Source organism: Tamandua tetradactyla, chromosome 1 (genome assembly GCF_023851605.1).
Source record: "Tamandua tetradactyla isolate mTamTet1 chromosome 1, mTamTet1.pri, whole genome shotgun sequence".
Taxonomy (NCBI): Eukaryota; Metazoa; Chordata; class Mammalia; order Pilosa; family Myrmecophagidae; genus Tamandua; species Tamandua tetradactyla.
In genome coordinates this window covers 25,138,713-25,151,280 of record NC_135327.1, presented here as the reverse complement: position 1 = coordinate 25,151,280, position 12,568 = coordinate 25,138,713, and the positions used below count along the sequence as shown (strand labels likewise).

General features: G+C 48.2%; 1 protein-coding gene across 2 annotated transcripts; it reads right to left on the bottom strand.

Annotated features, from left to right (window-relative positions):
* Positions 1-1,166: 1,166 nt before the first annotated feature.
* ITPA (inosine triphosphatase) lies at positions 1,167-10,860 on the bottom strand. 2 transcript variants are annotated; one of them, XM_077112604.1, is made up of 8 exons: positions 10,720-10,853; positions 8,659-8,716; positions 8,509-8,573; positions 7,175-7,248; positions 6,320-6,351; positions 5,180-5,295; positions 2,781-2,857; positions 1,171-1,612 (listed from the first exon to the last, which is right to left on the bottom strand). In XM_077112604.1, exons 1-8 carry the CDS (start codon positions 10,783-10,785, stop codon positions 1,471-1,473), a joined length of 630 nt encoding a protein of 209 aa, XP_076968719.1. In that variant the 5' UTR covers positions 10,786-10,853; the 3' UTR covers positions 1,171-1,470. The 2 variants fall into 2 exon arrangements, with proteins under 2 accessions (XP_076968729.1, XP_076968719.1); XM_077112614.1 differs by lacking the exons at positions 8,509-8,573; positions 8,659-8,716 and having other exon boundaries at positions 1,167-1,612; positions 10,720-10,860.
* Positions 10,861-12,568: the final 1,708 nt, after the last annotated feature.

The window sequence follows — 12,568 nt, the reverse complement described above, 5'->3', positions numbered from 1 at the left end:
CCTCCAACCAAGTGTTTCTGCTCCTGAGCAAGTGGGGCTGGGTATAAGGATGTTCTCCACTGTGCCATTTGTGGGGATGGGTCAAGTTTAAAAAGCAAGGAGAGAAAAAGCATGTTAGGAAAGACCTTTGCAGAGAGCTAGGCAGCAGACTCAATGGTGTACCTTGCCTCGTACCCCATGTACCCACTCACCCATGTGATTCTTTGGGGCCCCTCCTCTATAGCCTGGGTATTCCCTGCTGGCAGGGCTACATCTAGAACCACCAGGCATGGAGCAGGCAGGCCCCCAGCACCCCATATCTGAGCCCCAGCCAGAGATCACACACTTGCAAAGGAAACCACTTAGGAGGCTGGACAGGTGCTGCCGCCTCCTGGGGAAACAACCCAAATGAGCCTCCCAGGCAAGAGCAGAGCAAAGGAGGAAATCTCCTGTCCTCACTCAAACAGTTTAGGGGAGGAAAACAGTTCTCAACAGTTAAACCCAGGCCCTGGGCCATCTTACCAGGACTGAGGAACAGTGGCTGGAGTTTTCCAGACCTGCCAGTGAACAGATGTAAGCCTGGGAGTGACCACCAACATTGGTGGCATGCACCCTGATATACTGGATACAAGATTTCCTGAATGGCCTCAGGGTTGGGCACCTCTTTATCAGAAGAATCATTTACGGGAAGACAAGGGAACCCTTGTGGGCTCTTGAAGTCCCTGCCCAGGAAGGGCTCTTTGCCAGGGTATAGTGGGGATCTGAAGCAGCTAACTCAGGCCTCCTTGAGGGGCCTGTAGCCCACAGGCTCAACCATGAACCATAGCATGTGAAGCCAACTGGGATCAAAGGCTCCATCTTTTCCCTACCTTTCCCCCTGTCCCATACACACAGCCATAAAATGAACTTGGCTTCATGAGCATAAACCAACATTTTAGCTGACACAAGTATAACAGCATAAAGCAAAGGCAGCAGACATCCTGCAGAGGCCTCCTGCAACCCAGCAAAGACCACAGGGGCCATGGTACTGATCTGCAGGTGGTCAGTTGACCTGGCAGGAAAAGGCCAGCCCACAATCTGAGACTTGAAGAAGGGAAAGGAGAGAATGCAAGTGGAGATGGAATCCTCCACCAAGCAAGGGTGCAAACACCCTTGGGAATGGTACTGCCCTTGCCCCACCAACCTCAAAGCAGATGAATTCAGTTTATTTTGGAATCAAGTACCTTCCAGAATTTTTATTTGCTGCATTTAAAAAATGTCTGAGGGCATTTGCATGGTTCTATCCCAAACCCATAATCCTGTTAGGGCCAGTTTTAACACCCAAGGTCTTTTAAAGATCCCAGGCCTGAAGGTGTGGGAGAGGTCACTGAATCCCTAAAGGAAAAAGAATGGTGTTTCAGACCCAAATCAGAGCCAGCAGGTCTGGTGAAGATGCCTCAACACCCCCCAGGAAGTGCTTTGAGGAGTGCCTGCCTGATGGGAGATTTCAGGCTAGCCCTCCCTGGATCCCTGGTGCAAGTGGTGTCCTCCGGCCCCAGGCAGCGTCAAGCTGCCAAAGTATTCTTGCAGCTTGAACAAGGCTTGGAAGCGATGGGAGATGGCATTCTTCTCAGCCTTGGGCATCTCTGCGTACCTAAGGGGTGATAGCAATAGGTAAGAGAAGAGGGAGTCCCGATTCAGGAAGGATGACCACCCCATCTGCCATTCTGAAACCCAAGGCTCAAGAAGCCTCCAGAGAAGGACAGTGGGGCCATTATTTCCTGGCAGCTAGTTAATTTTTTTAAAACCTGGATAGACTCTTAAACTCCCCTTTAGATAGAAACCTGTATTAATGAGTATAGAGAGATCGTAAACTTGCTCTACTGTGTCCAAACTCAAGGGATGCTGGAGACAGGGGGATGAGCTGGATGTTTAATCAGCTTTGTCATCTGTTGACAGGAAGCAGTGGGGCCTGACAAAGCAAACACAGTAGCCTCTTCTAATGCCTGGGGGGTGGGGTGGGGACTTGGACAGCAGGCCAGAGGACTGTCCTCCATACAAGGGACCCAGTGAGGCGAGCCTCCCACCCTCACCCATAGGCTTCAAGTCTGTGCTATCCAATATGGTAGCCACTAGCCACATGTAGCTATCTAAATTTAAATTTATTAAAATTGAATAAAAATAGATTCAATTTTCTTCAGGCACACTAACCATATTTCAAATGCTCCACAGTTGGCTGATGTCCACCTTACTGGATGGTGTAGATATGGCTCTGTCATCAAAGAAAGTTCTCTTGGACAGCACTGCACCACAGCTTTGCCTGGCTATTATGGGGGGCCTCAGGCCACACTTCCTATGGGCCCCTCCGGCCTGGAATGCCTCTGACAAAAATGTGTCTCATGTGTCAGTGGGTGGTGAGGGTGGAATACTGAGGACACCTGGCATTGTGGGGGATTTAACATGTGTGCTTATCAAAGGCTATAGAAGTATAAACATTTCTCCAAACCAAATGAGACAGTCAGAAAATCACCCCACAAGACTGCCTGATTTACATGTGACAAAGCCAAAGCCAGAGAGGGAAAGTTGCTGAGGTCACACGGCTGCTTGGGTGAGCTGGAGATAGAGAGTCTAGAATTCCCAGTCGCACTCAGCTGCTCCCCCACTGTGGACTGAGCTACCCAGATTCCTTGTAGCCACCCCAGCAGAGCCACCTTTAGCTAGAATGGCACCCTCAGGGCCTACCCCACCCATGTCCGCATGCCTGCACCTGGGCAGGATGCCAACTCAGCCTAGACCATGGGGAAGAAATCAGGGCTCCTTACGTCTGCTCATATCCATCAGGCTGAAAGCAGGGGTCCCAGCCAAAGTCCCGGCAGCCTCGGGGCACCACAATTCGGCCCTGCCATAGGGAAAGGGGGACAGTTGTGTTACTGGGCACGGGGGAGACACAATAGGAGGGGGACAGTAGCCAGTTTCAGTCTGGTTGTTTTGTGAATTTGATTAAACCCTATTTACTCAAAATGAATGGTTTCAAATGATCCTTGGGTACCTGCAAATGTTGGCTGAATGCATAAATAAAATGCAAAGCAGAAAAAAAATGCAAAGCAAGAATAGTACTTCCCTCTATACCCTTCTACACCCATACCCTTCGTTCACCCCCTCCCCCTCCATACCTTGGACAAACTGTGACCTCAGTAAAGAAAACTGACAGAAAATATTTTCTCCTAATAGGGAGTTAAAAGCCCTGAGCTTTGCAGACAAACCCTATGCCTGCTACTATTACAGCACTTCTCAAAACACAAAGAGGCCCTAAAAATGAAGTGAAATCACTTAATAGAAATTACTGAGCACAGTATGCAACGCATAAATGAACTCAGGAAATACTGGCTATAATAGTCAAATTCAATATGAAAATACTATAAGGAGAGCAAATTTTAGTACAAGGTCATGAAATGTCATGTTGCCATGAAAGTGAAAATAAAATCTAACTTAAAAAAAAGGGGAGGGACAAAGGATAGATCAAGCCTACCTAAAATTAGGCCTAAGAGTCACCCCTAAGAGAGCCTCTTTTGTTGCTCACATGTGGCCTCTCTCTCCAGCCAATACAACAAGCAAACTCACCACCCTCCCTCTGTCTACGTGGGACATGACTCCCAGGGGTGTGGACCTTCCTGGCAACGTGGGACAGAAATCCTAGAATGAGGTGAGACTCAGCATCAAGGGATTGAGAAAAAATTATCAACTAAAAGGGGGAAGAGTGAAATGAGACAAAGTGTCAATGGCTAAGAGATTCCAAACAGAGTCCCAGAGGTTATCCTGGAGGTTGGAGGTTATTCTTACACATTAAGTAGATATTACCTTGTTAGTCAAGATGTAATGGAGAGGCTGGAGGGAACTGCCTGAAAATGTAGAGCTGTGTTCCAGTAGCCATGTTTCTTGATGATGATTGAATAATGACAGAGCTTTCACAATGTGACTGTGTGATTGTGAAAAACTTGTGTCTGATGCTCCTTTTATCTACCTTGTCAATAGATGAGTAGAACATATGGAATACAAATAAATAATATGGGGAACAAATGTTAAAATAAATTTAGCTTGAAATGTTAGTGATCAATGAAAGGGAGGGGTAAAGGGTATGGTATGTATAATTTTTTTTCTTCTGTTTTTGTTTTATTTATTTTTCTGTTGTCTTTTTATTTCTTTTTCTGAATTGATGCAAATGTTCTAAGAAAGAAATGATCATGATGATGAATATGAAAAAAAAAAAGGGGAGGTTATAGAGGACAGACACTGGTCCCATAAATGACAAGCTGTTCAGTCCCAAAACAAAGTTCTGCTTCTGCTAGCGAGAAGGTGTATATCTGTGGCCAGTTACAAAACCACCCTGAACCTCACTTGTGCAACAAATGTTTTTTGAGCACCAAAAATAGGCCAAGCATGTTCTCAGCACCGGAGATACAGCAGGCCTAGGCTGGGCACAAGAATAATCAAAGGGACTAACTTAGATGGGGAGGTCAGGAAACAGCAGTGAGAGGCCACTCTGGTTACATAGAGGGTCGGGGCAAGAACATTCCAGGTGGAGTGCACAGCTAGCTCAATAGTCCTGGGTGGACCAGCTTGGCATGGTTGGGTTGCTCAAAGGACAATGTGGTTGGGGATTAGAAAGTCCAGGAGAGACTAGAACAAGATGAGGAAACAAGGTGACCTCTGGCAAAATGCAGCAGGTAATTAACAAAAAGCATGAAGCAGCCAAAGTTGGGGAAAGCACAGGGAACGGTGGAGACTGCAGTGACACAGGCCCCATAAACAAGACAGCTGCTACTCAGTTACTGTGCACAAGTTGGGCCTATGGTTGCTCCAGTTCTGGTTTTGCAAGAGAAGTGGACATTTCTGTGAAGAAGCAGACAGCTAATTCTTTACAATTTAACTAGGGCAAAACTGTGTACATCTCAAATGGGGCCTTCAGTTTTCAACAGCTGTTACCACAGTAAATATGTTTCCCAGAAACACCTGCCCTGGGGGTCAAAGAGATTTCGGGAATGACAGCACTTCTAATTGTGGTGCCCAAGGGGACTCTCAGCAAAGCCCAGGTAACCACCTCAGAACCCCACGGCCCTTCCCACCCCGCCGAGCCAAAGGCCCTGGGCGTCTGCTCCGAGTTGCAGCGCCCTCTGGCGGGCCGTGGGGGAACAGGGTCCAGGTATGCACGTTGAGTACGCACCGATGTCCGGCCCCTGAACAGCAGCACCGGCTCACGGGGGTCCCCGGTGCTAAGTGCAAACGTGCAGAGCGCATAGGCCGACTTGTCCTCGAACCCGGCCAGGAGCTGGTGGAGACCTATAGTGGTACAATGAGGGATCGGGCTGTAGCTGCTGTCCATCCCAGGCCCCCAGGAAGAAGCTCACCAAGGGTTTAAAAGGAGGCCCCCTTAGGAATCCTCCAAATGGAGTAACTCAGGCGCGAGTGTTGGGGGGAAGGGGGAGGTCGGAACTGAGAGCTCCACTCTGACCCCATGGAGGGCCTGAGCCTGGGGCAGAGACTGACCTTGAAATGAAGGGCCCTGGATGTATATGCTTCTCTTTGGCACAGGCTGAGACAAATCTTTGCTAAAAATCAAATAATCAGCCAAATGCTGTGTGGCCCTTGCTTGTTTCCTAATTCAAAACTAACTGTAAAAAGGCCTTTTTGAGATGGTCAAGGATATCTGAACACTGAGTATGTAATACCAAAAATATTATTTTAGTTGGTTAAAAGTAGTATAGGTTTTGAAATTTTCATATTTTTTAGAGATACAGGTTGAAGAACTTACAGATGATATGATGTCTGGGATTTGCTTGAAAATAATGGGCTGGGGAAAATTGAAGCTATGGTTCTAGATGTCATCAGATGGACCTAGTGCTGATAACCCAGAAAGCTGGTGATGGGCATACAGGTTCATTATTCTATTATACTATGGTACATCTTTGGAATGTTCCATGATATAAAATGTTTTTTAAACCATTTAAAAAAGGGTACGCATTCTGGAGCCAGAAGGGGCAACTCCCCACCCTCACGGCCAGGCCTTGGCTGAGGCAATGACACACCAGCAGTCACTAAGGCAAGTCCCTCTTAGAGACCTAGGCTGTATGACAATCCCATTGTCCTGCAGACATACAGCCCCTTCAACCCCACCCCAACCAACTTTCCTAGTATCAGGGCTTCCTAGAGGCAGGCTTACAGGGAAGGTGTAAGCCACAGGTTATAAATGGGGACACTGAAGCAAACGGAGGTTCTATCGTGGGGGCTGGAGCCTGGGTCTTCTGACTACTAGTTGGGACCCCTTCCCAGCAGATCCAAGGGAAGGGACAAAGGGACTTAGTACCTTCAGGCTTTAACTTCTGCAGAAACCACTTTCTGCAAGAGAAATAAAGGAGTCAAACACCAGCAGCAGATGCATCTTCCTACCACTTTCTTCTCTAGGCTGCACCCTGTGGGGATAAGAGTCCCACGAAGACCAAGTGGAAACGGAAAAAGGAAATGGAGGCAAACAGGCAATTCATGGAAGAATCACTAAACATACGAAAACCCCAACCTCAACCTAGTAATTAGGGAAATGTAAACTAAACACCTATGTGACAACGGTTCACATTCACTCAATTGCTAAATATTAAAAAGCCACAATACTCAGTTCTGGAAAGGATGTGAAGCAATGCAGACTCCAGTATAATGCAGGAAGAAGCATACATGGGTGCCAAACCTTGGCAAACAAATCGGCAAACCAAAAGTTAAAGATATACATACCCCAAATCTAACAACAGTACTTCTGTGCATGTACCCCACCCCCTCAACCCCATGCCGGGGTCTTCATGTTGGGGTATTTATATCCCAGAGAAACACACAGACGTTCTAAGGGGATCCAGGGCACTGGACAGCTTTAAGGAAATCAATTTTCAGATCTTAACGTTCTGATTTCCTCTTTCCTGAAATTGATCTGCCCATGAATGTACCTCTCAAAGAGATGGGTTCCTCTTTCCCAACTCTATTTACACAATCACATTCTCACCCTTTACAAAAGAAAGGTATGCCTCTCCCCCATCTATAATCCTTCCTCGGGACAATGTGAAATATTGACATTGATGCCAAGACAGTGAATGACCTGCAACATCAGGTAACCATTCCTTTGCAGTTCAGGTGGTTTTCTGCCCAGGGCCCTGACAGGGGGTGGGAAGGTACTTACATGTAGGGGCCAGGCAGCCCCCCAAGGGCATTGAAGCACAGACAGGTATCCTCCACCAGCACAGGTCCTTGCACCTATAGCACAAGGACATGCAGCCCTTCAGCATCAAAGGACTGAGAAAAACCCTAGAATGAGCTGAGAATTAACATCAAGGGATTGAGAGAACCTTCTCGACCAAAGGGGGAAGAGTAAAATGAGGCAAAGTGTCAATGGCTGAGAGATTCCAAACAGAGTCGAGAGGTTATCCTGGAGGTTATTCTTACGCATTAAGTAGATATCACCTTGTTGTTCAAGATGTAGTGGAGAGGCTGGAGGGAACTGCCTGAAAATGTAGTGCTGTGTTCCAGTAGCCATGTTTCCTGATGATGATTGAACAATGATATAGCTTTCACAATGAGACTCTGTGAATGTGAAAACCTTATGTCTGATGCTCCTTTTAGCTACTATATCAACAGAAGAGTAGAACATGTGGAATAAAAATAAATAACAGGGGGAACAAATGCTAAAATAAATTCAGCTTGAAATAGTGGTAAATGAAAGCGAGGGGAAAGGGGTATAGTACGTATTTTTTTTTCTCTATTATCATTTTATTTCTTTTTCTAAATCGATGCAAATGTACTAAGAAATGATGAATATGCAACTATGTGATGATATTAAGAATTACTGATTATATATGTAGAATGGAATGATTTCTAAATGTTTTGTTTGTTAATTTTTTTTTAATTAATAAAAAAAAAAAAAAAAAAGGACACGCAGCCCTGAGACCCAGGGACCAGCAGCAAGCCCCATCCCTGCCCACACTCCCATTCGGGCTAGGACCCGGCCCCCAGCTAGTTGGGATCTGCAGCAGTGGCAGACAGAGGTTCATCGAAAGCCATGGGGAATAGCCCTCAGCTAATCTATCTTCATTTTAGAGATGGGGACACCAAAGTCTTGGCAGATTGTAGAACTTGCTCTAGGCACAGCAATGGGAGCACTGTGATTCATATCCATGCTGCCTGAGTCTTCATAAACTGCTCTTTCTCAGTACCATAGAGATACACGAGAGCAGGGGTGGATATGTGTATAGAGAATGCAGGGGCTGGAATGCACGTAACTGAGAGTTTGGGGAGAATGTGCGGGTGTTGGTCTGGGAAGTATAGTATGCAGTTAAGGTCAGAAAAGGAAAGCAGCATTCCAGGGCCAAGGGTTACTGACCCCAGACTCAAAGGCAGGTTCTTGAGTCATGATGACCTGTACATCCCATATTGCCTTCTGCCCATCCCCAGCAGGCAGAGCCCCCGGGAACTACCAGGAGAAGAGAAGCAAGTGCAAGACAAGCACAGGGCAAGCACCTGGCGAGCTGCCTCCTGACACTTCTGTATGGAAATTTCATCTGGCTCTCCCTGGTACTCTGGCACTTAAAGGGGAAACAGACACACACAGTCAGGTCACGGGGAGACAGAGAAATTGAGCCATCTTTAAAAAATAAAACAGAGACATACGGTCAATTTTCTGTGCCACCAAAGTGCATGGAAACTTATCTCCTAGAATCTGAACAACCTGTTCCAAAATGAAAGAACATTTATCACCATTTGTTATTGAATCCCCATTACTACACGAGCTGTCACCCATCTTTTTTCACCAGGTAACACTCTTGCCAATTTCCTTAAGATTACCAAGTCAGGCCATGAGTCTCACTCCAGTCTTTGGGGTCCACTCCAGCAGGTTGCCTTGCCCATCTCCTCACTCTCCTACTTTTTTCACTTCAGACCCGTTCCTGTTGCCCCCTTCTCTAGAACACTTTCTTTTCATCTCAATCCTCCCAGAAACCCTACCCATCACTCTAGGCCAGGAATTCTCTATCAGGTATTACCCAGAATTCAGGAAGTCTGCTAACTCAGATGGGGAAAAAAACACCTCTTTAAGGCACTAAAACTAAGCACCTCTTTCAGTTATGAATACGGGTAACAAACCAAAGGAGTATTAGCAATTTCTGTGACCTTTAAACCTCTGATTTTAAGACGCTTAACAGGAATATTCCCATATCCCATGGCAGTGGTTGCAGATTTCTCAAATTATCACTTACGATCTTCACTATTTAAAATTATAGTAGTTAGACCTAATGCTGCATCAACTCCTTTTAATGCATTAATAAAGTATATATAAGTTACTAGATCATAGAGATTAGTAATATTTTGATAATTGTACTTCAGTTGACTTTCTTTGTAATGTTATGTATTTTATTTTGTGCATTTAAATACCTTCCTGAGAAGGTAGCTTTCACCAGTCTGCCAATAGAACACATGGGATGAAGAGTCAAGATCCCTTATTCCAGACAAAATTCAAGCCCACCTTCAGGGAGCCTCCCCAGCCACTCCAGCCCCTCCTTTAAATGTGGGAGGTGCACATTTTCAGTAAGAGAGACAGACAGGCTTTGGGTCTGGTGTCCACCACCTTCCCAAGACTCTGTTCAGGGTGGTGCTGCCTATTTGCTTGTCAGCTGCAGGATCCTAAACCTTTACTCAATATAGGCCTCTGGCTCCTGGGAAAGCAACTCTGGCCTCGTACAGAAGGGCCACCAAATCCTATGTTGTGGACAAATGAATTCTGCTCTAACAACCATGTCTCACTGATATGTCTCAAACACATTCAGTGGGTGTCATCTCCTCTCCTCCCACATGATCCCACCTCCTTGGCTATGGCTGACTGGGCAGGGGCAAACCCTTGGCAGCAGCAGGGTCAATCAGAGTTTCACCCAGGAGTGAAGGAAGCAGGGATGAGTGTCTGAGAGATGACTGCAGGGGTGGGCCAGCCCTCGAGGTTCCTCAGGTCCTGTAGGACACTATATTCCCACAGCAGTCACCTGGTTTTACATGAGCTCCTTGTGCGTTCTTGTTACTTGCAGCCAAACACATTCCATCAACACTCCCCCTTCCCCCCTCCCCCCTAACAAGCCACATCAACGTAGCCCCTGTACGCAGGAACTTGGGATCCATTTCCTCCTTCACTGCTCCTGAGCACAGTGCTCCGAAGCAAACCTCCTACATCATCCCCATTTCAGTTACAGAAAGAGGCTAGGTGAAGTCGCGGACCACATTTCTGGACCGTGATGGGATGTGGACAGGCCAATATAGAAGCCCATTCTACGCCCCCTCCAGCCCCTGCCATACCCAGGAGAGTTCTGGGGTCTGGGCAGTCCCAATGGGGTGTCGAGGCCCGCTTTGGGGTCTAGTTCACTAGGCAGGTCAGGTGCTAAGGTCCCCGTTACTGCTTCAGGTCTCGCTGCCCCTGACCTCACAGGACCTGTGCCCGAATTTGTCAAGCCTCCCTCATCCCCTCGCCATGCGCGGGCCGACCCAGTCCACAGTTCCTCTCCCCGTGCCCCCGCCTCTTTCACACACCCCGGCCCAAACCCATCACCCTCCCGGCCGAACTCTCCGTTCCCTCGGCTTCTCTAACCACATGCTTCCCTCCGCCTGGAAGCCCATTCTCCGTGCTATCCCCGGCTGCCCTGCCACCCGCCGCTCGCCGCCCCCCCTCCCAGCGGCCTCCCTTCCCGGCACCTCCTCCAGCTTCTTGGCGTTCCCCGTGACAAACACGATCTTCTTCCCGACTAAGGAGGCTGCCATCGTGAGCCCCAGCAACCCTGGGAACCACCGGAAGTCCCTTTGCCTCCTATCGCAAGGCACTTCCGGCCGGTGGCGGAAGCGGGTGGTCCAGTGTCGGTTCTGGGGTCCCGGGGAAAGTACCTTTGGGCCTTCGGGGTTCCCAGTCTGTGGTGTGTCTCCGCCTGAGCGGCAGTACGTTAGAAAGGCCGCCGGGTTCTTCCGCCCGGCGCCGCAATCTTTACTCAGACCCCTAAGTAGCGGCCTGAGGCACAGAAGCTGGAAAGTGGGGAAGTGGCAAGACACTGTACGCTCCCATTGCCAGGGTCCGCCGCGCCCTTCTTGAATGTTGCGGGGCGGGGTTGGGGTGGGGCCGCGAGTGCGCCAAGACTCGTCTCTCCAGCCAAGGGACGCTCTCTGTCCGCCAGGCGTTGAGGACCATCGAAGACCACTGCCGCCACAACCTCACCGCCCCCCCCGCCCCCCCCCCCCCGCCCCTCGTCAGCAGAGAATCCCTGGTCCCTACCCCGGGGCAAGTGATGAGCTGCCGGCTGTTCTCTGGGCGGTTCGCTGCCTCCGCGGGCACCTCCAAGGCTGTCTCCCAGAACTCTCTCCCACCGGGCAAGGGCCCCTAGGTCCGAGTCTCTATCCTGACCTCACCTTCAGTCAGACCTGCCAGCTCTGATCTGCTTGACTGTGAACTTAAACTTGTCATAGCCTGAAACAAACTTAGTCTTTTCATCCATCTCCCAAGCTTGGGACCTCAGTATTTTGGCTGCCTCACTCCCACATCCCAAAGCTTCTCAAATCCCTTACCCCATTTCCACATCCATCATCTCGGCCAGATGATCTTTGCACCCTGAACGCAGCAAGGAGGGGTAGGAAGTGCCCCAACAGGCCACCCTAAGCTGACAATTCCCACCCCCCCCCCCACCCCCACACTGGGCAAATCATGCTTCTGTCTGGAGTCCCTGGAGCAGTAGGTTTCAAATGGCTACCTCTGCCCATGGACAAGAAGGGAGCTGGGGCAGGCCAGGTGGGAGGTGGTCTGTGTTCTTGCCAAGCTATCCAGAGGGAATCATGGCTTTGGGTGGCAACCTCTTTTGTTATTGAAACAAACACTAATGATCCATTCATGCAGAGCCCTTGGAGGAGTGGCCATGGGAATTTGGAGGCAGAGAAGGCCTGGAGGACTTCATTTACCCAGAGAAGTCTGAGATGCACAGAAAGGACCCACCCTACTTGAATGCCTTTCTTGGATTTCACTCAACTCAAGCCCTACCTCTTCAAGGAAGCCTTCTCTGACCTCCCTTTTATCTGTTTCCATAGTACCAGCCTCCACTAGAAATCATGTATCCCCACTGCAAATGTGTATTCATTTGTATGATTATTTTGTTTTCCCTACTAGAAACCATGATGGTAAAAACAATGGCTTTTTCCCACCCAGCTATTAGTCCCTGTGACTGGCACAGAGTAGGTGTTCTATAAATGTGAGATGAGAACTGGCCTTTAGTATTCTATAGCTAGCTTTCCAAAGGCAAGGAATGGATCATTCAGGATGAGGAGCAACTTCCCTTCAGGTAACAGGCTAAGGGAAGCTGCCACTGTTTCTCACGTGTTGGTTCAAATTGAGAAAAGAAAAAGGCAAATAAAGAAACATTTCGAGAGAAATCAGAGAAGGCTGCAGAAACATTAGGCTCAAACTCTCATAAGAAACCTGTTTTTCCAAGAAGATTATAGTAGAGTACAAAGGGAGCTGTAGAACTTACCCAACAGGGTCAACGGAAAAGGCATATTTATTGTCAGC